Source organism: Nerophis lumbriciformis, linkage group LG05 (genome assembly GCF_033978685.3).
Source record: "Nerophis lumbriciformis linkage group LG05, RoL_Nlum_v2.1, whole genome shotgun sequence".
NCBI classification, from domain to species: domain Eukaryota; kingdom Metazoa; phylum Chordata; class Actinopteri; order Syngnathiformes; family Syngnathidae; genus Nerophis; species Nerophis lumbriciformis.
The window spans coordinates 54,820,848-54,847,646 of NC_084552.2; the positions used below are offsets into that span (position 1 = coordinate 54,820,848).

General features: G+C 44.7%; 3 protein-coding genes across 5 annotated transcripts; 1 reads left to right on the forward strand and 2 right to left on the reverse strand.

Annotated features, from left to right (window-relative positions):
* Nucleotides 1-121: 121 nt before the first annotated feature.
* Nucleotides 122-6,841, reverse strand: fbxo7 (F-box protein 7). Of its 3 annotated transcripts, none has more exons than XM_061959707.1 (10): nucleotides 6,553-6,841; nucleotides 6,073-6,195; nucleotides 5,525-5,717; nucleotides 5,221-5,445; nucleotides 2,711-2,855; nucleotides 1,334-1,417; nucleotides 1,166-1,261; nucleotides 915-1,091; nucleotides 814-848; nucleotides 122-710 (listed from the first exon to the last, which is right to left on the reverse strand). In XM_061959707.1, exons 1-10 carry the CDS (start codon nucleotides 6,609-6,611, stop codon nucleotides 402-404), a joined length of 1,446 nt encoding a protein of 481 aa, XP_061815691.1. In that variant the 5' UTR covers nucleotides 6,612-6,841; the 3' UTR covers nucleotides 122-401. The 3 variants fall into 3 exon arrangements, with proteins under 3 accessions (XP_061815691.1, XP_061815693.1, XP_061815692.1); XM_061959709.1 differs by lacking the exon at nucleotides 6,553-6,841 and adding an exon at nucleotides 6,424-6,447; XM_061959708.1 differs by lacking the exon at nucleotides 6,553-6,841 and adding an exon at nucleotides 6,266-6,400.
* A 116-nt stretch (nucleotides 6,842-6,957) lies between these two features.
* Nucleotides 6,958-9,717, forward strand: rtcb (RNA 2',3'-cyclic phosphate and 5'-OH ligase). The gene is made up of 12 exons (XM_061959706.1): nucleotides 6,958-7,159; nucleotides 7,534-7,612; nucleotides 7,686-7,753; nucleotides 7,825-7,924; nucleotides 7,982-8,138; nucleotides 8,215-8,371; nucleotides 8,440-8,599; nucleotides 8,665-8,840; nucleotides 8,902-9,090; nucleotides 9,150-9,260; nucleotides 9,380-9,499; nucleotides 9,568-9,717. The coding sequence occupies exons 1-12, from the start codon at nucleotides 7,067-7,069 to the stop codon at nucleotides 9,673-9,675; spliced, it is 1,518 nt and encodes a 505-aa protein (XP_061815690.1). The 5' UTR covers nucleotides 6,958-7,066; the 3' UTR covers nucleotides 9,676-9,717.
* A 3,460-nt stretch (nucleotides 9,718-13,177) lies between these two features.
* Nucleotides 13,178-26,587, reverse strand: xpot (exportin, tRNA (nuclear export receptor for tRNAs)). Its single transcript, XM_061959705.1, is given in 25 exon segments — nucleotides 13,178-13,594; nucleotides 13,657-13,713; nucleotides 13,798-13,869; nucleotides 13,953-14,000; nucleotides 14,071-14,186; nucleotides 14,254-14,370; nucleotides 14,464-14,653; nucleotides 14,731-15,016; nucleotides 15,091-15,329; nucleotides 15,412-15,481; nucleotides 15,642-15,736; nucleotides 15,812-15,931; nucleotides 16,006-16,150; nucleotides 16,216-16,340; nucleotides 16,414-16,476; nucleotides 16,554-16,658; nucleotides 16,661-16,915; nucleotides 16,985-17,153; nucleotides 18,720-18,904; nucleotides 23,895-24,113; nucleotides 24,182-24,251; nucleotides 24,324-24,380; nucleotides 24,443-24,525; nucleotides 25,676-25,829; nucleotides 26,429-26,587. Coding segments are annotated over 24 exon segments (3,000 nt in total). The 5' UTR covers nucleotides 25,763-25,829; nucleotides 26,429-26,587; the 3' UTR covers nucleotides 13,178-13,567.
* Between the last annotated feature and the right edge of the window lie 212 nt (nucleotides 26,588-26,799).

Below are 26,799 nucleotides of genomic sequence, written 5' to 3' on the forward strand. Positions count from 1 at the left end.
CTACCAAATCAACCTTGCCGCTCAACAAATAAATGATATTCAAAGATGTACGACTTTTACCCGACATCATAAATTGAAGTGAAATCAAGATGTAAACTTACGGAATTTGGTTGAGGATGAGTTGAACTATTTCAAGTGAAATGTTTAATAACGTAAGGCACAAAGCATTGTCATTCTTTGAAAAAAAAGAAGCAACATTTGCTGACAAAGTGCTTTTTAACGTCAGCATGCTGACGGAGCAATGGATCATCAAGATGATGTCAGCAGCTCGCCGTCAACCACACGGCCGTGGCGCCGCTGCGTGAAGCGTTGCTATGAGCATCTCGTCACGTTGAGGAGCCGCCATGTTTTTGCTGTCTTGAAAACAACCATCAGCCGCTGTTACACAAGGCCACGCTCGGTCAGATGAAGCCTCGTCTGACGTCAGCGGGACGCACGCTTCCTGGCGGTGGCCGGGGGTCGCTGCGTCGCCGCCGCCGCTCGCTGTGCAGCGGGCCATGGAGGGGTGGACCGATCGGGTCGTAGCGAGGTGTGGGCAGCACGCCGTAGGGGATGGCGGGTCTCTGGTCGTATGCGCCACCGATGATGCCGGGCAGTGGCGAGTACGGAGGGGGGACAGGGCTGAAGATTTGGCGATGAATGAGAGGGAGGGAGCAGGGCCGGTCCACACATCCTCGTTTGTGCCGGAACTTGTAGAAACTTTTGTAGAGCTGCACACACACACACACACACACACACACACACACACACACATTGGAGTTGATGACACACATTAGCGTTGATGTTGGGATGTGAAGATGACAGAAGACTGACCTCCTTCCAGTTGGTTTCTCCCTGCCAGTTGTGATCTAAACAACAAAAAGTCACATGACAACATGATCGTCACACTTCCACTCAAGATGGCGTGGTCTCACCGCTGAAGTCGCGTCGAACAAGGTGTCTCCAGAGCGCCGGGTCCTCGGTGGAGGCGTGCAGGTACTTACAGACGGCCGACAGTCTCACCAGCGACCGCACGTCCAGCAGGCGCAGCACCAGCAGGAGGAGCTCGGGAGGGAGCGCCGCCAAGCCGAACGCCACGGGCAGAGACAAAGCTGCAGACGCTCTCATTGGTCACAACTCGGGCTTGGAATAAAAAGCCAACTTGGCGACGTAGGCGTGCTCTTACCTTCGCGTGTGGCGGCGATCAGCGGGTACACCAGCTGGTCTTTGAAGACTCGCGACAGTCGACTCAGAGCCGTAAAGGCGGCTGCTGCGCTTGCCCCTAAAAGACATAAAGGTCACTGAGGGGGAACGCCACACTCGTACGGCGCATCTACCAACTGACTGCTCTGACCTGACCACGCCTCCGTCACATAGCTGGAGGGGTCCACGCACACCTTTGCTGCCATGCTGGCGCTGTCGGCCACCTGCAGAATGGCTGCGAGCACAGAGGATGATGACTATGAGGTATGGTGTCACATTAGTGCCAAAAATCCGAGCGCATAAAAACTGTTATCGCGCGCTGATTCTCCACCTCGTGCGCGCGTGACGCCTTTCTGCGCGCGCGCGCGACGCCTTTCTGCGCGCGCGCGCTGTCTTTCTGCACGCGCACGCGCGATGCCTTTCTGCGTGCTCTCTGTGTACTCCTGGCATCTCTGCTCGCGCTGTCATGTTTCTTTTTGGCACTTTGGGGGCAGGTATGCTTAGACGGCCCCTTCTTTCTGATTGGTCAGGCGAAAAACGCTGAAAAATGCTCAGAGCCAATCAGAAGTATAGCAGGGCGGGTCATCGTCAATATGTATCAACATTTACGGAGGAAGAAGTGGATAAAAAAAATGTCGCGTGCTGATGAAGGTTATTTCATACCACATAAACACAATACAGGGTAATACAAAATGTGACCCAAATATATAATAAGACAACAAACACCATAATCACATCTTTCAGCCAGAACTGGTCCACCAGCAATAACATCCAACCATAACATTATTTTATATTTTCACTTCTTCTTGAACATTTGTTTTCTAATTTATGGAATTTCTTTTGATTCAGCCATAAAATTAATGAAATAATCTTTTAATTTTGTTTTTAAAATGTTAAAAATAGCTTTTAATAATGTATTCTGAAACAGTTTAAAATAATCAGAAAACTGAACACTGACCCTACACAACTATGTTGCACAATTAAGTCATTTTTTTTAAACCGAAAGAGGTAATTTCAACAGGTACAGCATCCTATGTCATATCTACATGTAATAAGATTTGTAACAAGGGAAACCGTTTGTTAATTGGTCGAAAATCGAGCAAGTTATGGTAATTTAATTAGTACATGTACCATTGACATCAATGTAATGATTGAGGCTAGATGTCCGAGGTAAGATGGCTACAACGTTGCTACACTGGAGAATGATTGGTCATATGAAAAATGCTCACAGCCAATCAGAAAGGAGGGGCCGTCTAAGCATACCCGCCCCCAAAGTGCCAAAAAGAAACATGACAGCGCGAGGAGAGATGCCAGGAGTACACAGAGAGCGCGCAGAAAGGCGTCGCGCGCGCACAGAAAGGCACCACGCGCGCGCAAAAAGGCACCACGCGCGCGCAAAATGGTGTCGCGCGCACGAAGTGGAGAATCAGCGCGCGATAACAGTTTTTATGCGCTCGGATTTTTGGCACTAATGTGACGCCATAATGAGGGTCTTCATCAGTGAGGAGTGTCAACGTGTCCGACTCACCTTCGATGACGAGCACGGGGCTCATGCGCACCGCCACCACCGTGACCACGCCCCTTTCACACAGCGGGTGCGTGTACTGAAGTCTGTAGGCTCCACCCTCCGACCGCCATCCAGACGGCATCTGAGCGGACTTCACCTCACTGCCCTGGACACACGACAACATGCTAACATCGCAACATGCAAGCGTCACTTCACAATACGCTCTTATCACCACACACTGATATCATGTCATAACACACCACATCTCAACATGCAAACATGGCAAAAACGCTAACTTTGCAACAATCAAACATCGCGTCACAACACACTGACATGTCATAATACACCACATCTCAACATGCAAACATTGCAACAATCAAACATCACGTCACAACAAAATGACATCATGTCATAACACACCACATCTCAACATGCAAACATGGCAAAAACGCTAACTTTGCAACAATCAAACATCGCGTCACAACACACTGACATCATGTCATAATACACCACATCTCAACATGCAAACATTGCAACAATCAAACATCACGTCACAACAAAATGACATCATGTCATAACAGACCACATCTCAACATACAAACATGGCAAAACGCTACTATTATGTCATGTATACATGTTTGTTATTGCACACAATTCATTAATGTTGCGTAATGTTATGTATGTCGAATAACTGTCTCCAACAGAGAGTTGCCCTGTCATTTGGTTGTAATGTTCTTCATACAATGAAAATAAATTAAATATGCCGACGTTACACCAAAACCTGCAAACACTACACCTCAACACCTCTACTAATATGTAACGTTGATGTGTTTGTTACTGCAAACTAAGACGAGACCATTATGGCAAAAATGACAAAGTATGATTATTTTGATTGATATTGAAATCACAATTAATAACACGATTGAATATTCATTCATTTGAAAACATAAGTATTTATTGTACAACCAAAGATCAACTTTAAATACAATTTAAAAGAACAATAGATTTAAATGAGTAAAGAACAATTAATGACAAATTAAATAGTAACAACAACAAATAATAAAAGCAATATAAAAAAATACAATCCAGTTTTTCCATTTGAATTTTTTTCTATTGCATTTTTCACCTTTTAAACTTATTTTACCAATAGAGTGTGTGCTTTTAATGTTATGAATAAAATGTAATAAAGGCAAAAATCCTAACATTTCTTGATCTTTGACCAAAATTTTAGGTCAAAGCATAATAATATTTGTAAATGTATCAATAAGTGTTTTAAGTGCATTCGGCTTGTAAAAGGTACTTTTTTTTTTTTTTTAAACCTTTACTTTCATTCAGACCGGATGCTGTGCACAGCGCTGTTATTGTGAAGGGGGGAACTGTGCTGCTGTTCTGAGCTTGACAATTTCGGAGACTACTTGAGGCTGTCAAAACAAAACAAAAACAGCGAGACTCTCTCAAGTTGCAACTGCTGTCCTGTTTGTTACATAGATCTTACATTGATGATGTTTTTCACAACGACAAGATATGTTCCGGGTGTATGGATTGTTCTTGCTAGCTCTAGCCGGTGTTTCAAGTGGCTGTCTCTACATTGTTTAGTTCAGGGTCGGCGGTGTGGAGAGTTTGGGGATGAATGAACGGTACCGGACACGTTATTTTCCCCAGAAAATGTTCCTTCCTCGAACAAAGACAACATTTCAGTCACATTATGTCAATTTCCGTGATACTCTGCATTAATACCTAGTACATAGTACCTGACCACTTCTATGTTAGCTACCTCTCTTTGTTTATAATGTCTATTTTCTGCTGGATCTACTCTTTCTTCATGCTGCAGCTGTGTACATGGTAATTGGAATGTTATATATTGTATATATTATATACAAATATAATATCAGTATATGTCATATACTGTATATATTACACATGTTATATTTTATATTGCTACTATAGTCTACTTTATACCTTTTGTTTTCGCCCTCTTTTTGTGCCCTTGTGTGCATTATCCTTTCCATCCTTACCCTTTCCATCCTTTGAAACTGAGCTACTGTGTGAAACAATTTCTCTTGTTTGTCTAAGTCTAAGTCATTTAACAGCAGATTCCGTTTTATTGGCCAATTCTGTGATTCCGTCCGCTGTTAGGTTACTTTTTTTAAATTTGAGTCCAGTGATTATTGATTAGGCATTGTACCAAATACAAAGTAGCAACCATGGTGAGATCCCAAACTTCTAGTAGATCTTTTTTCCACTCTCATCCGTTTCACTGCTACAAGTTCAGGAATTTGCATGCACATTGCGCAGGCCAATTAAACGTTTTTTTTCCGATTATAGTGTTTTTAAAAAGCCGAAATTCAATTCATTGTCCAGCCCGACTGCAGACTAATTGTTTGTTAAATTTTCTTTTGTCAGGAATGTATGGAGAGAACCTGATTCCAACTTCTTGCAGTTGCTCTGTCCTTTTGTTGTAATGTTCTTTATACAATGAAAACAAATCTATCACACCAACATCACAACGTGTCAACATTTCAAAGTCTAACCTGCGGCGTGAAACCCGTCTCCAGCATCAAGAGGTGGGCAGCCACCATGATGGCGTCGTTGGGAGTCGTCACACAGGCGTTGTGATAGAGCAGTTCCAGAGAGCGCGGCGCTTGGCCTTCGCCGGCCTCGCCACACAGCATCGGCTCCCAGCTGAGGACAGGAGGCGCTCGGGGGCCGCAGGAGCCCGATGGCTCTGATGGGTCAGGAGTTGCAGGCCTACAGGACTGACAAATATGATCGCTAAGATGACCTTTGATACGTAAACAGGTGAAGACATGACCTGTTGGGGTTTCCATCACTCACCCCGCTGGAGGTCATGGCGGTGGGTTCGGCGAGGGGCGTCCAGGCTGAGTCACCGTTCTCTGGGGAGGCGTTCACGGCCGGAAGCAACACACGGATGAGGTCTCCAGGGACCACGCCGCAAGATGACAGCGTCTGACTCGTGTCAGTTAGGAGCTCGGCGCCACTCAGGGAAAGACCGAACACCACGTCCTGGCTGAGGACAAATAAAGTTTGATATCAAACTTTGTGCATCTGAGACAGGCTCCAGCACCCCTGGTGACCCCGAATGGGACAAGCGGTAGAAAATGGATGGATCAAACTTTGTTCAGTGTGCTGTGTGTTCATCTTCATTGCCTTCAAAAAACCCCACAAATCTCATTTTAACTAATGCTAACATGAACAAAGTGTTAGCAAATGCTAATGCTATCATGAATAAAGTATCCTAATGTTAGGCTTATTACATTGATGACGTGCCTTATAATATAAATCAGTGACGTAACGACGCGTCACACAACCCTTGTTTTATATTAAACTTGTGAATAACTTTTAAAAGGTGTTTTAAGGCACACCCGAGGCCGTGGGAGGGCAGCAGGACGTTCTGGATGTGTTCCGTCAGCTCCTTTATCGTGGACTCGGGTCCAAACAAGTCCACTTTGTTGGTCTGCTTGTAGATGCGAACACGAAGCTTCATCCTGACACAACAACACATCATGTTTATACACAAGACATCGTGTTTATCACGTTAATATGCTTATAACCTACTACTCCATCTTGTTTTTTGATGAGTCATTAACGTTGCTTTCATCGTCAGCTAGCCCTACCAGCATAAACTCGATTGACGTCGTTGTTACACAACAGCTTATGAAATTGATATTTTCAAATACAAGTCATATTAAAACAGAAACGTAAATTAAACATACGTTAGGTTGTGCTTTCACTTCAACCGTATAAAACCTCATAAACTTCACAGCCAGTTGATTAGCTAGCTAACCATTGCAAATTCTACGCTTTAATGTTAATAACAAACATTTAATAAAACATTTATTTACCTGACGATAGGACGACACGCACGACGTTTTTGTGTCTTATCTTCTTCCGCCAACAACATCCGGATTTACAAAATAAAAAAAGTATCTATATACTTTTTAATAAGATTAAACGTGTATTATTTTGAGGCGGTTGCTTTCTGCCTCGTTTAAAGATAAATGAGCTTGCAAACATTTATTCTTTTACAAAAAACATGTTTCTGTGAAATGTTGTGCTTTTGTTTTGAAGGACAGCCACATTGTGACGCAGTTGTTTCCGACGGCAAGCCAAATACTAAAATAAAGTAAAATAAACAAAAATAAAAAAAATACAATCCACAATAATTTGCTAAAATAAGAACAGTTATATTCATTTAATATGCAAAGTAGTAGAATAACAGCAATATATTTGTACGCGCTTTAATGTTTTATATGCTGCCGAGCTTCCGTAGCACCCCGGCTCATGCCATTTGGTCCTACAAGACAGCAGCTGGCGTGCGTCATTATACTCGCTTTTCTTTTGGAATAAACAGCAATAATGAGTAGAAGTTACAACGACGAGCTGCAATATGTGGACAAGATTTCCACAAACTGCTGGAGAATTAAAAAGGGTTTTGTCCCCAACATGCAGGTAGATATCGTAGCTGTTAGCTACTAAGCTATGCAGCATTATGTTCACATTCTTTTGTTTACTACTAGGCGTTACTTCAAATTACGTCTTTGGTATCAATTATATGCAGAGACATACGCACATGAAATCATTTATATATATTTTATTATCTACGCAAACATTTTTATTTGTTTTAAACCAAATAGTGAAATGAAATGTTCCAGGTGGAAGGAATCTTCTACGTTTACTACTAGGCGTTACTTCAAATTACGACTTTGGTATCAATTATATGCAGAGACATACGTACATGAAATCATTTATATATATTTTGTTATCCACGCAAATATTTTATTGTTTATTTGTTTTAAACCAAATAGTGAAATTAAATGTTCCAGGTGGAAGGAATCTTCTACGTCAATGACCCCTTGGAGAAGTTGATGTTCGAGGAGCTGAGGAACGCTTGTCGAGGAGGAGGTGATTTCCACGCTCAGCATCTGGAAATCTCTTTTCTACGACTCATAAACGCGTCTTCCTGCCTGGTCCACAGGTTTTGGCGGCTTCCTTCCGGCCATGAAACAAATCGGGAACGTGGCAGCGCTCCCCGGGATCGTCCATGTGAGTATGCGCTGTTCGAATTTAGGACAGCACGCTCGCCTGACAAACATTTTTGTCTTGTTGCACCACAGAGATCCATCGGCCTCCCGGACGTCCACTCTGGATATGGCTTCGCCATTGGCAACATGGCCGCCTTCGATATGAACGACCCAACTGCCGTGGTGTCTCCAGGTGAGCAGGTGCACACAGCCATTTAGGATACAAATTAAGTAAGTTTTGCTTTAAAAGGTGGCGTGGGTTTCGACATCAACTGTGGCGTCCGTCTGCTGAGGACAAACTTAGACGAGCGAGATGTGGAGCCCGTTAAGGAGCAACTAGCCCAGTCGCTCTTTGACCACATCCCAGTGGGAGTCGGCTCGAAGGGCGTCATTCCCATGGGCGCCAAGTAAGGCACGCCACTGCCAGGCTTCATCTGGTTCTCTATCTCAGCCCTGAGCCTGCGTGTGTGTATGTGTGTGTAGGGACCTGGAGGAGGCGCTAGAGATGGGCGTGGACTGGTCCCTGAGGGAGGGCTATGCGTGGGCGGAGGACAAGGAGCACTGCGAGGAGTATGGCCGGATGCTGCAAGCAGACCCCAACAAAGTGTCGTCCAAGGCCAAGAAGAGGGGCCTGCCTCAGGTACCGCTTCCTGTTCCTGTCCTTACACAATAAATCCCAGCGCTCACGCCCGTTGCTTTGCGTCACAGCTCGGAACTCTGGGAGCAGGAAACCATTACGCCGAGATCCAGGTAGTGGACGAGATCTACAACGACTACGCCGCCAAGAAGATGGGCGTGGACCACAAGGGACAGGTGTGCGTCATGATCCACAGCGGCAGCAGAGGACTGGGACATCAAGTGGCCACAGGTAGCGAGTCCTTTCCCTTGTCCCCGTCCTGTGCCGTGTTGACGTAGGTGTCCACCTTTTGAAAGATGCCCTGGTCGCTATGGAGAAGGCCATGAAGAGGGACAAGATAGTGGTGAACGACCGGCAGCTGGCCTGCGCTCGCATCACTTCCCAGGAAGGACAGGACTACCTGAAGGGGATGGCGGCGGCTGGAAATTACGCTTGGGTCAACCGCTCGTCCATGACCTTCCTCACCAGACAGGTAGCTCCGCCGCACGTACTGCGTCAACCGGTTAGCGCCAACACTGCTCGTGCGTTTGCAGGCCTTCTCCAAAGTGTTCGCCACCACCCCCGACGACCTGGACATGCACGTCATCTACGACGTGTCACACAACATCGCCAAGGTGGAGGAGCACATGGTGGACGGAAAGCAGAGGACGCTGCTCGTCCACCGCAAAGGATCCACTCGTGCCTTCCCTCCGCACCACCCTCTCATCCCCGTGGACTACCAGGTATAGTCACGTGTGCGCTCGTGTTAGGACCTACGTGTGACATGTCTCACCTTCATCAGCTCACGGGACAGCCGGTGTTGATCGGAGGAACCATGGGAACTTGCAGCTACGTCCTCACGGGGACAGAACAAGGCATGACGGAGACGTTTGGCACCACCTGTCATGGAGCGGTATGGGAGTTCATCATCTGGTTATGGCAGCAAAGGGTTAACATTAGCAATGAGTGATAATTAACAAATAATATATTATTAAAAAAAAGTTAAGGGTGGATGTACTTCCTGGTGTTCAGGGCCGCGCTCTGTCTCGTGCAAAGTCCCGCCGGAATCTGGACTTCCAGGACGTTCTGGACCAGCTGGCCGACAAGGGCATCGCCATCCGGGTGGCGTCGCCCAAGCTCGTCATGGAGGAGGTGACCAGCGCCAAACTTTAACCCATATGCTGTCAAAGTGTGTTAATGTTTTTTTTTGTTCTTTTTAGGCTCCCCAGTCCTACAAAAATGTGACAGACGTAGTAGACACATGTCATCAGGCGGGCATCAGCAGGAAGGCCATCAAGCTGCGACCCATCGCTGTCATCAAAGGCTAAAGACCCCCTAATGACATAATTAATAAAACATTAAAAATATGATTCAGCTTTTTTCTTCGTCCTTTGTGCGTCACGCGGGCCTGTGACGTCACAGACGTGTCAAAGCTTTGCTCTTTAAAGCGGTAAAGCCGAGTGTAGCCGCAAGGTGGGAGGTAGCGCGTCAATCGTGCAAGTTGAGTGCGGCAAACATGGCGGACGTATACAGGGTTCATGCGGAGCTCGTCCTCCCGATTGTGCGGAACCACTTGAAGCGGGTTCTGGCGGCCCAGTGGGTTATGCTGGCTTCGGGGACCACAGACTCGTCCACGCATGTCTTGCTGGCCGACATGTGCACGCACGCCACGCACAAACTCTGCGTGCACGCGCTGCGCTTCATCGTGGCCGAGCTTCGAGAACCCAAGAGAAACTTCAAGATCCACGTGGAGGGCGGTCTCGGTACCGTGTTGGGCTCGGCGCTCAACGTCCCGGACCAGCCGAGCATCAGCGCGCAGAAGCTGGACTCTCTGGTTGAGGAAGAGGTGTGTCACCGCGTCAACGTCTCCTTGGCTCCGTGGCCCATGACCACGCCCCTTTACGTGCCGACCTCCTTCACCAAGACGGATGTCCTGGCCAAGATGGTCTTGCTGGCGTGCGGCGCGCTCAAGGTCTACTTGAGCAAAGTGACGCCACATGCGCGCTGCGTCCGCTCGTGTTGGCGCCAACTCGTCAGCATCGAGGAGCCGAAGAGCATGGTCACGTGCCAGCTGAACCATGAAGAAACCATTGAGTCTGTGACCCAAATCCTCCGCAAGTGGACAAACACAGACCACGTTATCCCTAAGCAGGAAATGACAAAAGTAGCAAGTGGAATTGTGGATATGATCATCAAAGACCTGCACTACACCGACTCCCCCGAGGGGGCGCGTAGTCTGCCACCCAGGCCTCACTTCAATCTGGCTCTTGTCAAAGATCTGCTTGGCCGGTACTTCCGCTCTGCCGGCGTGGATCCAGGCGGCAGCGATGAGTCCTCCCGTCAACGCAACTTCCTTAACTTTTGTCACAAGAAGTTTGATGAGCTGATGTGCGAGTTGGAGAAGGTTCGTTATCAGTGCATGCTGCAGGACCAAGTGACCCAGATTTCCCAGCCCAATTTCCTGCTCACCTTCCACGAAATCCGCTCCCGCGTAGAGGACGTGTTCTGTGACGGGGCTGTGCCGGAGGGGGACGGAAGCATTGACGTGGATGGGCTTGAACCTGAGGCCAACAGGTACTCCCAAGAACTGGCGAACAAAATGTTTTGCTACATGACCATCAACCGGACCCCAGTCCAGTCCATTGAGGTGTGGAGGCGTGTCTTGGAACCCATTATCTTGGAGGTGGACCAAAAAATGTTGGACAATCTTCAAATTCTCATGAAGTTTCTGGAAGATTCTGCTAAAAGGTTTGTGCAACAGCTGCTCTTCTGGCTAAAAATGGAACCAGCGACCAGACGGAATCGCGCCAATAAGTTGTGTGGCTGCTTGACCGATATTCACACACTCGTCACTGGAATCGCAGGCACCCGAAGACGGTCGGAAGACTCCTCCCAGGGGCCAGAGAGCCTGACCCTAGATGCTATTGGCGATTCTTTTCCCCGTAGGGTATCCAACTCCAGGACCTTAAATCCAGAAAATATAGAGGTCCATCTGCAGGACGCCTCAAGCCCCCAAGACACCACGCGTGATTTCAGCACAGACGACGAGGTCACCCCCTGGACCATAAGTCCAGAAAATGACCAGGAAGTCCCCTGGCCGAATGGTCCACCTCATTATGCCACTGATGATTCATGCCCTGAAGAGATGGTTGCCCCTCAAACCAAAACTCCAGAAAACACACTGGATGTGCCTTTGAAGGACACCACCAGGCCTGAGAGCCTACTCCAAGACACCACTGCTGATTCCTGTGCAGACGAGGTAACCTACAGAGGCGCAAGTACAGAAAGTTATCTGGAAGTGTGTTTACGGCAAGCCCCCAGGTCCAAGAGTCCGCCCCAATATAAAACCGATGATTACTGCTCTGCAGAGATGGTTGCCCCTGGATCCAAAACTCCAGAAATAACACTGGAAGTATGTTTGCAGGAAGACACCCCCAAGACCAGAAGTCCAGAATATTCACTGGAGTTGCGTTTGCAGAAAGACACACCAGGGTCCATGAGTCCAACCCCAGACACTATTAGTGATTCCTGCTCAAAGGTGACCTCCGGAACCAAAAGTCCACAAAACAAAATGGAGGTGTGTTTACAGGAGGACATTGAAGACTCCAGACTCAAGAATCGACACCTTGCCGTCATTGGTGAGTCCTGCCCAAAGGTGGTCAACTACAGAACAGAAAGTACAGAGACCAAGCAGGACTTGGATGTGCAGGAGCTAAAGGCCTTGGACTTGACCACTTACCTTCCCTCACCACCTGATCCCCCTTCCGTGTCAGACGCCATGGACACCCTAACCAGAGTCATAAGTTCAGAAATCGAGGTGGAGAACCTGCTCTCAGACACTTTGTTGCCCCATCCACCTTCTGTGCAGAATGTGATTGTCCTCACCAAAACCAAACCGCAGGAGATGGACTTCCCCCGTCCAAAGAACCCGCCCCCAGTCCCTGGAGGAGACCCTTACCCAGAAACTCTCCGCACATTTTCTGTGCAGGAGGACATAGACCCTTGCCCGCTCAAGACTCCACCACTTGATATCAACCTTGTTCAGTCCATGCAGCAGGGGGCGGTCAGCACCAGGAGTCTGGACTCCTTAGAGAACATTGAAAGCCCGCCCACAGATGTGATCATCACAGATCATCGCTGCTCTTCATCACAGCAAAACGCTAATCTCGAAATTGAACTGGATGAGCGTCCACTGAGGCCACCACTAGAAGTGTCCACATCACCGTTCCGGCCCATGTGCACGGTCCATGAGGAGCTGCTGACGCTGGTGGACGTTCTGATGGTGCAGCTGTTTGCAGGCCTGCCAAAGAACCTGTGCCGCCTGGTGCACTCGTGTGACACCCTGTCCACCGTTCACAGGGTGTCCAAGATGATGACAGGGGACAAAGTCCTGCTGTCGTGGACAAAGTTAGGACCGTGCAAGGTGAACTGGATGGTCAAGGAGGTGATCAGGGGACTGAAGCATGAGTTTGGTTCCTCCCAGAGGCTGGTGGATGTATTCCTGTCCGATAAGTACAAGTTTGACAACGTCCTCTTCAAACTACTCATGTCCAAGTTGGAGAGTCTTCGCCATAAGCGGAATGACACCCATGCCAGGCTTTGGGCTGTGGGCGGAGTCTTCCTCAGCGCCTTCTGCATGCAAGAGAACAGCAACACTAAATGACATGCCCTCCTTGTGGAGAAGCAATAAATGAAATGTCCTGATCCAGCTGCTCTTAAGAAAATAAAGTCATCAACTTGAAAAAATGTTCTTTCCTTTACTTAAAGCTACATGCTGTAAAATAAACAATACATGTTTATTATCTAAAGCCACATTTCATTTGTTCACAGTGAAGTCTTTAAAGTGTTTTATTTTCTCTATTTGTCATTAGAGAACAAAAACTAAAGCGAAGAACGCTGGTCGTTATATTTACGCCTTGTTCCTCTTGTGGAACCAAAACATCTTAATTCAAGAGCTGAGATGATTGACACATGATTTGCATATTAAATTAGGTCACACCAAAAAAAAAAATTCAGCCCTTTAGCGTTCTTAGGAGAATAAAAAACAAAAAGGTTCTCCACACTAAGCCACGCCTCCTGCAAAGTTCAGAGTTCACGTGGACAGCTCGTCTTGTCACGGGCTCCGCCGCTCGCTGTCCTTTGACCTCGCTTGGATACACCGGGCTCACTTTCAAGTGCAAACTGCAGCTCCTATGCCGACTTCCTGTGCCCTTTCACCCCCTACAGCTTGGCTCGATGGAAGAACGCCTGTGGAGCAACAATATGGAGGTCAGAGACAAGATCATGACGATAAAGAGTACAACGCAAACCTTCATGTAGGTCTTTAAGACTTTGATGTCCGGCTGTTGGAGGACGTGACACAGCTCCTGCGAGGATAAGACGGGAAGTTAAGTTAACCCAACAGCATCATTCACACCCTGCTTCCTTTTCCTAGAACGCAAGAGTCTGACCTGTGCGATGTCTGGAGACACGTGAAGGGAAGGCAGGTAGTTGTGCTGGAGGAATTGTACAAACTCCGGCCCCTGACATACATAAGCAGCAAGGTCAAAATGGCGGCTGATGCTCGCACGGTAAAAAAAAAAAAAAGTCACGTTTGTGTTCTGACCTGTTTGACGTGGATCATCTTCAGCGTAATGACCACCTCGGAAAGCGTCTGAAACATAAGCTACAATGACGGCGGAGCCTCAGAGGAAAAAAGCACATAATGGTCGCCTCACACTTACCAGCACAGTCTGAGCGTCTGAAAGGTCAAAGGTTGGCTTGAGGGGAGCCAGGAAGCAGGCGGGAACAATGTGCTTGTACACAAAATCGTCAAAGCCAACCATGCCGTCTTTGCCCCCTGTGGGCGAGTAGACAGCATCAGAGGACGAAGAAAGTCAACGAGTGTGTCGTCATCTCACTCTCACCCCAAAGCTCCACCAGCTTGGCCAGGATGATAAAGCAGGTCTTTTGGGCCACAGGGTCAGGGAAATCAACTGCGCCTTGGATGATGGTGAACACTACGCGCTCCATGTTCTCTGCTCCTGGAGCGCGCACACACACAACAGGAATTCAGGTTTTCAAAAAAATAAAATACAGAAGCCTGTGGGTTTTCAAGGAGGCGACAAAGGTCTCACCTTGGTTGGCCATGACCTCGTTCATGCCGCTTCCTGCGATGGTCTGGATAAAGGAGAAGTAGCTCCTGCGCAGCATCTGCTTCTCCAGAGCGGCGGCCTGGTCGTTGTCCTCGGCCGGCCGAGCTAACGCCTCGAAGATAGCGAGCACCAGCGGCATGAACACCTGCTGCAGGAATGGGGACACCTGCCGCTGTCATGACAACGAGAGACAATTAGTTGTCGGACGTCGTCACATTGTCATTGTGTGACTTGTAGAATATTTTCTACTTTGAACTTGGCGGTGATCTGGCTGATGAGCGGGATAAACTCTTGCAGGTCTTTGGCCTCGCAGTCCTTCAGCATATGTTCAGAAGCGGCGGGAATGAAGGGCAGCACCTCTTCCTCCAAACAGATGATCATGCGGTGCAGGAAAGAGCGCACGCAGCTGCGCAGTACCCCCCGCTGGAGGGGGCAGCTCAGCGCAGGCAGGAAGGTGTGCAGACAGTCTCTGTAGACCTCCGTGCAACCGCACTGCTTCACTGTCTGCTTATTGCTGAACGCCTTGCTGGTGCGACTGTGAGCGGGGAAAAGTCCGCTGCTGAAAAGTTTGCACGTTGGGACAAAGGGGCCACAAAATGACCATCTCACCTGGCAAAGCCGACAGCGTGGCTTAGGCAGTCGGCGACGGCGACCTGCCTCTCCTCGTCCGTCTCCAGAGGAAGCTTGGTAAGCAGCAAGCGGAAGGCGTCCATCAGCGGCGCCAGAAGACCCCTCATCATGGCCTGCTTTCTCTCCACCGGACTCTCGCCACTCACTATCAGCACGCCGGCCGACTCGAACATGAAGAGCTGGTCGTCGTTGGTCAGCAATGCCGGGAAACCGTTCTCCTGGAGGGAGGACAGCAACAAAGATGCTACCTGGATGTCACTGATGCCCAGGGGCACCGTGACTTCTGGCATGCTCACGTACAGGAGGAGTCAGCTCCAGCAGGTCCTGGATCCGGGTCAGGATGTCCTCGATGAAGGCCGTCATGTGTTTGCTGGCGACAGATCAGGAACCAATCAGTGATCGACACAAAGGCTCTGTTTGATGCACAGTGCAAGGCAGCTACATGACAAGCTACATATAGTTGTAGTAGAAATGTAATACTAGTATTCCATTCTAGTAAAATAGTACTGTAGTCATAATAGTACACTCACTGCAGTGTTTTGATGAACCGAGAGAAAAGATAAGCCACCCGGCTGCGGACCTTTGGACTGTTGTGTCTCAGTCCTCTATGGTCCAGAAAAGCCATCTGATGACATATTCACACACACAAAGTAAGGACTGGCGCATGATGACATCACTTGCTCCCTGAGATGACACGCACCAATACATTGGGGATGTGCTGCGGCTCAACGATGAAGAATTTATCATATCGGGCGACCGTTTCGAAGAATTCCAGAGACACGGACGAGTGCTGGTAGCCGCTGACGCCACACGTCACCAGCTGCTCGATCGGGACACAAATACTGATCGACACCTACATCATGGGGAGCGAGGTGTGACAATCATGTGACTTACAGTCCTCATCATGTCCTGCAGAGCGCTGGTCTTCACGGTGTCTCCTGAGAAGTGAGCACCGTGAGAAGTGGGCAGCGCCTCGCCCAGCATGTACACCAACCTGACAGCCACCTCCACCTCCATGAAGGAGGTGCTCTGCCAATTCCTAAAAGAAAATATGATCAGTGCGAGCGTGTCAGGCGTGGCACGAAGAGGTGGGCGGAGCCTCACTGCATGGTGGTAGTGAAGACACGACGGACAGCTTCCAGCAGCAGCTCAGGAGACACCTGGGCCAGACGGTCCAACAGCATCTTCAGCTGCTTCCTGTACTCCACAAACATGGCCTCGTCCTCACCCTGACACACATCACAATAGGCCATCAACATGGCTGACACACATCACACGGCGTGGTAACCAATGTAAACCTACCTCGTTTTCAAAGTTGTATTCATCATCATATGTTAGCTTCTTGATAACCGCCAGCATTATGGCCTGATGTGGAGAACACGGCGTAAGTGTCAAATCTCAATTACATGCGCACGCACGCACACAAGCACTCAAACACTAACCTCCATGTTGCTCTTTTGACGCTCACTTAGTTCAGGAAGCTGTGGAAGTAAACAACAGGATAAGCAGGAAGTCATCTCATCAAGTCTGACAAGTGGGCGGGGCCAAGAGTGGAGGTCTGACTGGCCTGTTTGAGGACTTGAAGGTACTCGTAGCAGAATCCCACCACATTGGCTGAGATGTCGTCGTCCTGGTGCACCAGTAGTTGTAGCATTAGGGGAATTTTGGCCTCCAAAGCGTGTAGCGTGTCGGTGGCGTCTTTTAAGCTTCCTGCCTTGACCAGTTTGGTCCAGCTCAGGACCAAACTCTGGCCCATCCCGTTGACCAGACGCGAGAATTTAGCCAGGAAATCCACATCCTCTTCCTGATACAAATGGCGACAACGGCATTAAGGTGGACTTGGAGTACAATAGGGCGACTGAAGAAGACTCACCTGGTCCACGTTGAAGAATCCAGCAGACTGCAGGACTTGACAGAGAGACTCCACCAGCTTGGTCTTGTCCAGAGGGTCCATGCCCTTGTTGACAATCTCCAGCAGACAGTCACAGGCTTCTTCTCGGAGCTCATCCACTGACATGTGGCTTAGCAGCACGTTAACGAACCTAAGACCAGTACAGACCAGTTAGACTAGTACAAAGCAGTGCTAATTTTGACTACAGTTTTTAAAGTTTATTAGTTTTTTCTTCAGTCAGTGGTCAACAAAATAAACAGTTTTACATAAATAAACAGTTGTACATTCATAAATTGAAAATGTTGCAGACCGAAAGGGTTTAGGCTGAAGTTGAACACGTATTGCGCCTAACCCGATAAACAATGTCAAATACAAGATGAGCTTCCTAAAAATATATAATTTCCTTTGCACAACATATTATGAATACACCTTGTACACAACATAAACACTGTCCAATTATATACACAGTAAAGACATGTGAAATATCCTTGTACACATGTTAGTTAAACCTTTGTACCAATTATATACTATATACAAACAATTATACTTCCATTATTATTTACATCCCACATTTAATTTGTAATTAACATCGATCATAGTATTAACTACTGTGTCGTTTTAGTCATAGTCTTCTGATGTATTTTAGTCATCTAAATTCACTGAGTTTTATTCAACGAAAATTACACATTTAAGTCAGCTAAAATTACAGTAAATTTTGTTGACTAAAATATATAAGTATTAAAGATAAAGCCTATTTAAGTTCATGTACCATGAATTGATTTACGTGGACCCCGACTTAAACAAGATGAAAAACTTATTCGGGTGTTACCATTTAGTGGTCAATTGTACGGAATATGTACTGTACTGTGCAATCTACTAATAAAAGTTTCAATCAATCAATCATTTGAAAGCTTCTTTAATTAGACTACTTGCCATGCATTTGTTCAACACAAAACATAGGGAGTGGGGGCGGGGGTTCATTTGTTATTAAATATCCGCCTCACATAAATAAATAGGAAACGCTAAATCCACTTCCTCTTTTTACTGTGCGTGTGACGTAAGCACGTTGGACCACATTGAAAGTTGTCACATCTTTAGATTTATCAATAAATAAACCATTCCTTGAGCCAAAGAAAATTACTTGATCATTTTTTTGGGAAAGAAGTTACATGGTAGAATTAGCTTTAATTTACAGTTGTGTAGATGTCATGATGACTCGCCTTCTGATGGCATCCTACCATCAAAAAATAAACATGACCTATTTACTTTCTCCCAGGTAAACACATATTACGATGAGGAACATGTTAAATCCATGCATTTTTGTTTTGCCAGTGATAACCCCAACTTCCTCATGTCACAAGGAAAAGCCTCTGATTGGCTCTCATTTGTAACTAACTGTTGGCCCCTCTTTCATATGTAAACTGTTAAAAGACCTGTGATTGGATATATTCCAAACGTGTCCCACCCATCTGCAAGATGAAATATATATGATTAGATTTAATTTTTGTGAACATTTTTGTCTTGTTTTTATTCGTTGAGTAAAATGTCAGTTAATTGTGTTACCTTCTTAGTGAACGTGCATTTGTTTTGATTAGTTATCGTCCTATTTTTTTGTCAAGGGAAAATAGGTTGTTGGCGATAAATAAGGCAAAAATTATTAGTCAACAAAATGAACACTGGTATAAAGCAGTGATGTACATGAGAGAAGGCAACTGACCGTTCGTTGGCGATGAGGCTGAGTTCGATCCAGGACACGTAGGCTCCGACCACCTCCAAACACTGGCAGGTGAGCTCGGGGTGGGTTTGTTGGTATGTCTGTAGGATATGAAACCAGGACTCCACCAGGCTGGGAATGCACTGCTCGCGCATGGTGTCTTTAATCAAAGTGTTCCTGCGCGTGTCCTAGACAACAATGCTCATGTTTTAATTTCCAGGCACCTCAGGAATAGAGTTGTCAGTTGTCACGATACCAGAATTACAGTAGACAATACCTATTAATTTGATTTTCAATACTTATTCTATACCACAATTTAAAAAAAATACTGAACGCATGGAATTTAACAGTAAATTTTAAAGTGTGATTGGCAAAGGACAAAACAGTGGGAAGGAAACCCTCCCATACCCCCCTCCCAACACACACACACACAGAAATGTGTCATAAATTAACTACAGCACAAAACATTCACAAAATGCTGTCATATGAACAGTTTTGTTAAAGTAACTTCTAAAAAAAAAAGAAAACTAATAATGTGACAAATTGTTCACTCTTTAATTACAAACACAAAGCAGTTTGGCCAACGAAGATAAAGTCTAATAAACAAGCTTTGTTCAACAACACTATGATCAGCCCAAAAAATATAAATAAGAGTGATACCTCAGGTTCCCACATCCAATACACAAGCTTAGTGCCTCACTGACAACTCAGTGTGCGTTCACATTACAGTCTGCCTTGAATAATTGGATGGTATTGTGAGAAAAATGAGACAAAACATTTTAGCTAGTGTTGGTGGTACTTGGCAACACTGACAAAGTTAGCAATTAAATAATGTTTGAGTGACCATCCCAGTCAAACGGTGAGAGGTCATTAACAAGTCATATTCATGGCAAATATTCCCTACACACCGTTTTACACATTGCCCGCTGCATGTCTCCACCTGTCCGTACTACTGTCAGCAGTCACAGCCGGTGAGTAAAGGGGCGGGGCCACTGACACGATATGTTGCGCTTTCAAAAAGCATTTCATTAACAATAAAAAGAGGGCTCACATAATTCACAAGAGCCTCATTTTCAGTTTAAAAAAAAATGGATTTACGTTTTTTTGGGTGGGGGAAATCACACCTCTGTACTTTATTGAAAACTGTCAAATATTTAAAGTCACTGTCCTACCACATTTTTTTGCACAAAATTAAAATTGCATTACCAGCTGCCAAGAGGTACCTCATACATAAAAAAAAGAAAAGAAAAGAACAGCAGTGGCCTCCCAATATATCGAAACAAAACAATACCGTGCTTATAAATATCCTCATAAATAACAATAGTCAACTATTTTACATTCTAAAAAGAACAGTAGTTACATAGAGCCTTCTATTATATAAAACAAACAATGCTGTTTCTAATATTATTTTTAATATGGTGGTTGCATAGCATTGTCATTTGTAATTAAATAGGCCAATAAAAACACTAAAACATATTTTTAAAGACAAATCTCAGCATATATCTGTTGGTAATATCAATATTTAATTATTTTCTCATTACAATATGCATTTTTGCTCTTTTTTTTTTATTCCCCAAATATGTTTTTTGGTTTATTTTTTTCCACAATGTGCAATGGGTCCATTAAAAAAGAGCTGTGTTTAGCAAATGGGCCCCAGGTTACACTTTCTGTTGAAAAAAGTATGCCAAACGACAGCTGTGTTTTCATAGCACTAATGAAAGTGATCAAGTTTGGGTTGCACACTTCTGAAGGTTTTCTGCATGCTGTGTTAATGCATCTGTGCTCTCACTGACGCAGATTAATGCATGACAATATACACTTCTCTTTAACATTATATATATATATACAGTTCAGGCCAAAAGTTTGGACACACCTTCTCATTCAATGGGTTTTCTTTATTTTCATGACTATTTACATTGTAGATTGTCACTGAATGCATCAAAACTATGCAAGAACACATGTGGAGTTATGTACTTAACAAAAAAAGGTGAAATAAATGAAAACATGTTTTGTATTCTAGTTTCTTCAAATTAGCCACCCTTTGCTCTGATTACTGTTTTGCACACTCTTGGCATTCTCTCGATGAGCTTCAAGAGGTAGTCACCTGAAAGGGTTTTCACTTCAAAAGGTGTCATAGTTTTGATGCCTTCAGTGAAAAAAACGCATTGAATTGAGAAGGTGTCCAAACTTTTAGCCTGTACTGGATGGACACACGGACGGACACACACACACACACACACACAAAACAAAGTGGCTAAAGTGCATCACAGATAATTTCTGCTGCGTCTTATTCTCTGGCAAACCAGACGCGTATAAAGTGTGTTGTGAAGTGGAGTTACAGTACACTTACAGTTACGATATACGGCCACAGTTCCTTTATAATTTGTTTCTGAGAAAGGACAAAGTAGAAGTGGATAATTTGCATTCCATGAATTAGTAAATACCGTATTTTTCGGAGTATAACTCGCTCCGGAGTATAAGTCGCACCGGCCGAAAATGCATAATAAAGAAGGAAAAAAACATAAGTCGCACTGGAGTACAAGTCGCATTTTTTGGGGAAATTTATTTGATAAAACCAAACACCAAGAATAGAAATTTGAAAGGCAATTTAAAATAAATTAAGAATAGCGAACAACACGCTGAATAAGTGTACGTTATATGACGCATAAATAACCAACTGAGAACGTGCCTGGTATGTTAACGTAACATATTATGGTAAGAGTCATTCAAATAACTATAACATATAGAACATGCTATACGTTTACCAAACAATCTGTCACTCTTAATCGCTAAATCCCATGAAATCTTATACGTCTAGACCAGGGGTGCTCAATACGTCGATCGCGATCTACCAGTCGATCGCAAAGGTAGTATTGGTAGATCGCATTACATTATAAAAAAAAAAAAAAAAAATTTTTATTTTATTTTTATTTTTTTTATTTTTTTTGTGTCCTGTCCAGCTTCTCAGGCAAATCATATAGTTGATGTAGATGCCCATTTTGGCTGTTCAGATTTACTTTACAAAAGAGAAGTGTAGGATACTTCTCTTGTTGCCTTATTTGTATTTGACTTTATTAAATGTATTTATATTATCATTTAGTGCAGCCGGGCCGGAGCAGGAGGGGATAGAAAGAGAAAAAAAAGAAGACAGAGGGGGAAATTGTGGGGACAAGAGGGGGATTAGACAGAGAGACAAAAATAACAACAACAACAACAATAGAGCAACATCAGCAAATACGACATGTACAAATATGATGGTAAAAGTAATAGCAAATAAGCAGTTAGCGAAAAATAAAAAATAATACAGAAATGACAATGAGCATTATTACACTACAAATGGATCAATACAAATACCAATAGAAATAGCGCTATTGATAATGAACGATACCAATAATTTACCTTTATTATCAACAATACAGTTGTTTAAATGCAACAATACATATACGTAATGATAACTTGAGATACGAAAGAATGCAGAAAAATGGAGGGGGAGAAAGAGAAGCAACCTACATTAACCTTGTAGATTGTTATAGTCATAATAGGTTAAGCTTTGTCAGTGTGCCGTGTGTTACACCCAGTTTACCCTAGGGCAGGGGTGCTCATTACGTCGATCGCGAGCTACCGGTCGATCTCGGAGGGTGTGTCAGTCGATCACCAGCCAGGCATTAAAAAAATAGTCCTAAAAATGAGCGATCATAAATCTTCACAATGACGTCATTTTCGTCACTTGATTGACATTCACGGCACCCGAGGGTCTTCTGAGATGACGCTGGCTGCTGCCAGCTCATTAAAATTACCGACTGGAAGGCGAGAAACACTTTATTTCAACAGACTCTGGCGCCGTACCTGTCGTCAAAACTCCAAAGACCGACTGCACAGTTGCGCTAACAAAATAGGAGTCTCAGAAAGCTGGCGTGCACAAGCTAGCAAGCTACAGAGTTTGCCGACAATGTATTTCTTGTAAAGTGTATACAAAGGAGTACGGAAGCTGGACAAATAAGATGCCAAAAACCAACCACTTTCATGTGGTATTGGACAGAAAGGAGGACTTTTTTTCTCCTCCATTCGAAAATGCGGACCTTATCAGCACCACTGTCTGATTCCTATCAATGCAAGTCATCAGAATCAGGTAATTCACCAACTTATATTCTTGTCTTCATGAAAGAAAGGAATCTATATGTGTTAAACATGCTTGTATTATCTTTAAACACCTTTAACTTGTTAACAATATTAACTATATGTATTAAACATTCTTGTATTATCATTAAACACCTTTAATTTTTTAACAATATTAACTATGTGTTAAACATGCTTGTATTATCATTAAACACCTTTAACTTGTTAACAATATTAACTATATGTGTTAAACATGCTTGTATTATCTTTAAACACCTTTAACTTGTTAACAATATTAACTATATGTATTTAACATGCTTGTATTATCATTAAACACCTTTAATTTTTTAACAATATTAACTATATGAGTTAAACATGCTTTCATTATCTTTAAACACCCTTTACTTGTTAACAATATTAACTATATGTATTAAACATACTTGTATTATCATTAAACACCTTTAATTTATTAACAATATTAACTATATGTGTTAAACATGCTTGCATTATCATTAAACACCTCTAACTTGTTAACAAAAACATATATTTCATAAATAAGTAAATATAAATTATATATATGAATGAGGTAGATCCCCACAACTTGATCAATTGAAAAGTAGCTCGCCTGCAGAAAAAGTGTGAGCACCCCTGGTCTAGACTCTTACGTGAATGAGCTAAATAATATTATTTGATATTTTACGGTAATGTGTTAATAATTTCACACATAAGTCGCTCCTGAGTATAAGTCGCACACCCGGCCAAACTATGAAAAAAACTGCGACTTATAGTCAGAAAAATATGGTATATGGGAAAGACTATCTTATTATTTTAAAGACAGCAGACGTTCTTCTTTGGCACTGACTAAGTGTGCAAACCCCGAGAATTAATGCGTCTCTCCATGGAAAAAGTGTTGTACAGTATTTGGTACTGACGATAACTGAAAAAGCAGGTATCATATGTATTTTTTGCGTGTTGTTATCGACCTGCTATCAAAAGTATCGATACTTTTCGCAATCCCACTCAAGACACTTGTGACGTTCAAAGGTCAAACCGGGACAGTACCTCAGGTGCGTGTAGGATGTCTCGGTCCACTACTTCGGCGTCGATGGCCATGAGCGTCCTTAAGTAGATGTCCACGCCGTGAGGGTTGACACCCACCAGGGACAGGATGTCAAAGAAGAACTTGGGCCACAGGGTGAGGTATTCCATGATGAAGGTGAGAGCAAACACCTGAGCAGCTTTGTTCCTGATAAAGACCTTCTCAGGCTGAGTGTTCATCAACTGCATCAACAAAAGCTTGTCAACGCCGCGTCTTTTAGAAGAACCTGTCCGATCACGTCGGCACTCACCTGTATCTGTAGCCACTTCATCAGCGTCTCTCTGATGAGTTGCTGCTGGGCGCCACTTAGCCCGCTGTGTCTGCAACATTGCATGCCAATCATCAATTACAAGCAATAACAAATCCATTTACAGAGCCTGCCGCTGCCTCACCTGAACTTGATCTGATGCTCCAAAACTTGGAAGCAAAAGAACTTGACGTGGTCATCGCTGGACATAGACAGGGTATGAAGTCACTTACATGACGTGTACAGGCACACACACTTACATACCTGTAGACGCCTTTAGCAAGCGCCTGTGCACACACCTCCCAGGCGTCCTGCGACTCCTTCAGCTGCTCGAAGTATGCCATGGCCTGACGGGCACACAAGAACCTTTACATGAGCATTGGTATCAAGCAAAACAATCATTCAGTAGATGTACGTTAGACTGATGCACAGGATATCGTTTGTCAGCTTCTGGAATTAAAGTGAGTGAAACATAACCCAGCCTGCCCCACAGAGCTGACTACCGTATTTTCCGCACTATTAGCCGCACCTAAAAACCACAAATTTACTCAAAAGCTGACAGTGCGGCTTTTAACCCGGTGCGCTTTATATATGGATTAATATTACGATTCATTTTCATAAAGTTTCGATCTTGCAACTTCGGTAAACAGCCGCCATCTTTTTTCCCGGTAGAACAGGAAGCGCTTCTTCTTCTACGCAAGCAACCGCCAAGGTAAGCACCCGCCCCCATAGAACAGGAAGCGCTTCTTCTTCTACTGTAAGCAACCACCCGCCCGCGTAGAAGAAGAAAAAGCGCGCGTATATCACCGTACGTTTCATTTCCTTTGTGTGTTTACATCTGTAAAGACCACAAAATGGCTCCTACTAAGCGTCAGGGATCCGGTTCATGAAAAGACGCAATCTCTCCATCCGCACACGGATTACCGGTACTATTTCACAGCAACTGATATTCCTGTGAACCGCACTGGATACAACGGGAGCACGTACGGTGAATATTCGCACCACAGGGAATGAGAAGTCATCCTTCACTGTGGTTCTAGCTTGCCATGCTAATGGCCAGAAAATCCCATGGTGATATTCAAAAGGAAGACCTTGCCAAAAGAGACCTTTCCAGCCGGCGTCATCATAAAAGCTAACTCGAAGGGATGGATGAAGAAAAGATGAGCGAGTGGTTAAAGTAAGTTTAAGTTTACGCGAAGAGGCCGGGTGGCTTTTTTCACGCAGCTCTGTCCATGTTGATATACGTATGTTTGTGATTGCACATTTGCGTACATTTTGGGAGTGAACAGAGTTGTTAGAACGCTGGTTTTTAATATATTATTAAAGTTTGACTGACCTATCTGACTGTTTTTTTGACATTCCTTTAGCGCAGTTAGATGCGGCTTACAACACCGGGCGGCTTATAGGTGGACAAAGTTTTGAAATATGCCGTTCATTGAAGGCGCGGCTTTTAACCCAGGGCGCCTTATGGTGCGGAAAATACGGTAATATTCTCACCCTCTGCCTGTATCGGGCATCAGCGTTCGGGTTGAGCCCCAGCAGGGCCTGCTCGTCCATGATTGCAGCAACAGACTGGCAGGCCATTCGTGGGTTAGCTTTGCTCCACGGTCACTGTGCTCCTCTCAGTCAACCTCACACAGCTTTCTCTCATCTGGCCGGAAGATCAGACCAGGATTGATTGATTAATTGAGACTTTTATTAGTAGATTGCACAGTACAGAACATATCCCGTACAATTGACCACTAAATGGTAACAGCCGAATACATTTTTCAACTTGTTTAAGTCGGGGTCCACGTTAATCAATTCATGGTAGATGGAGATGTCATCAAAAGTACATTTTCACCACAAATCACATCATTTGTGTTTAACAATCACTGCACGACATTATCACCAGAGAGGAAAATGTTTTACATTTAAAAAGTCTTATGTTAGCTGAAAACAGTTCCAGTTTGTGCACTTGTTAATAAGTCATGCAAACAAGTGAGCCCTGAGGGGGAGCTAGCTTGCTAACGTGAGCTAGCATTAGCGTCCCCCCCACCCCACCCCCACCCCCAGAGTCCTGACACGAAAACAAACGCTGGGGGGAGTAGGGGGTTAGACATGCGGCATCAGTTAACGTGCTTTTTTTTTTTTTTTTAGTTTTATCAGAACCAAGGAACGTCGTCTCTATCAATCACACCACCGCTAAAGACTAAGCGTCTGGCTGAATTAGACAACGTAAAGAAGAGGAGGACATCCTCAAAGGCTCACCTTATTGTGACCACAGTTAGTTCACAGTGTGGTCCCAGTCCCCCAATTAGAACAATTCGGGGATCACAGAAAGGACCAGAATTCTCTAGAATGCCGTCACAATCACTGGCACGAGAGAGGCTGCGGTGCGGCGTGTCTATTCGGTTCACTTCCGGCTCAATGACCCGGAAGAGGTTAAAACCCCAGCGAGCTGAATCTTTATATATTTACGTACTTGAGTCATTTTATAGCGCTTATAATTGTACGAAAATTACTCACAGGTAGACGTAGTGTTTTAAGAAATACATTGTTTAAAAAATTAAATAAAAAAAATACCATACTTTTGTTTTAAATTTAATTATTACACAATTTTACGACATTGTATTTAATTG

What these genes read in the sequence shown, in the direction of transcription:
- fbxo7 (XM_061959707.1), bottom strand. Translation starts at nt 6,611, where the DNA reads ATGTTGTTGGCGGAAGAAGATAAGACACAAAAACGTCGTGCGTGTCGT. An exon ending in CCGCCATGACCTCCAGCGGG is followed by an intron (nt 5,446 to 5,524) that starts GTGAGTGATGGA and finishes CATATTTGTCAG; the next exon opens with TCCTGTAGGCCTGCAACTCC. An exon ending in GAGAAACCAACTGGAAGGAG is followed by an intron (nt 711 to 813) that starts GTCAGTCTTCTG and finishes GTGTGTGTGCAG; the next exon opens with CTCTACAAAAGTTTCTACAA.
- rtcb (XM_061959706.1), top strand. Translation starts at nt 7,067, where the DNA reads ATGAGTAGAAGTTACAACGACGAGCTGCAATATGTGGACAAGATTTCC. An exon ending in AACTGCCGTGGTGTCTCCAG is followed by an intron (nt 7,925 to 7,981) that starts GTGAGCAGGTGC and finishes TTGCTTTAAAAG; the next exon opens with GTGGCGTGGGTTTCGACATC. An exon ending in CCAAGCTCGTCATGGAGGAG is followed by an intron (nt 9,500 to 9,567) that starts GTGACCAGCGCC and finishes TGTTCTTTTTAG; the next exon opens with GCTCCCCAGTCCTACAAAAA.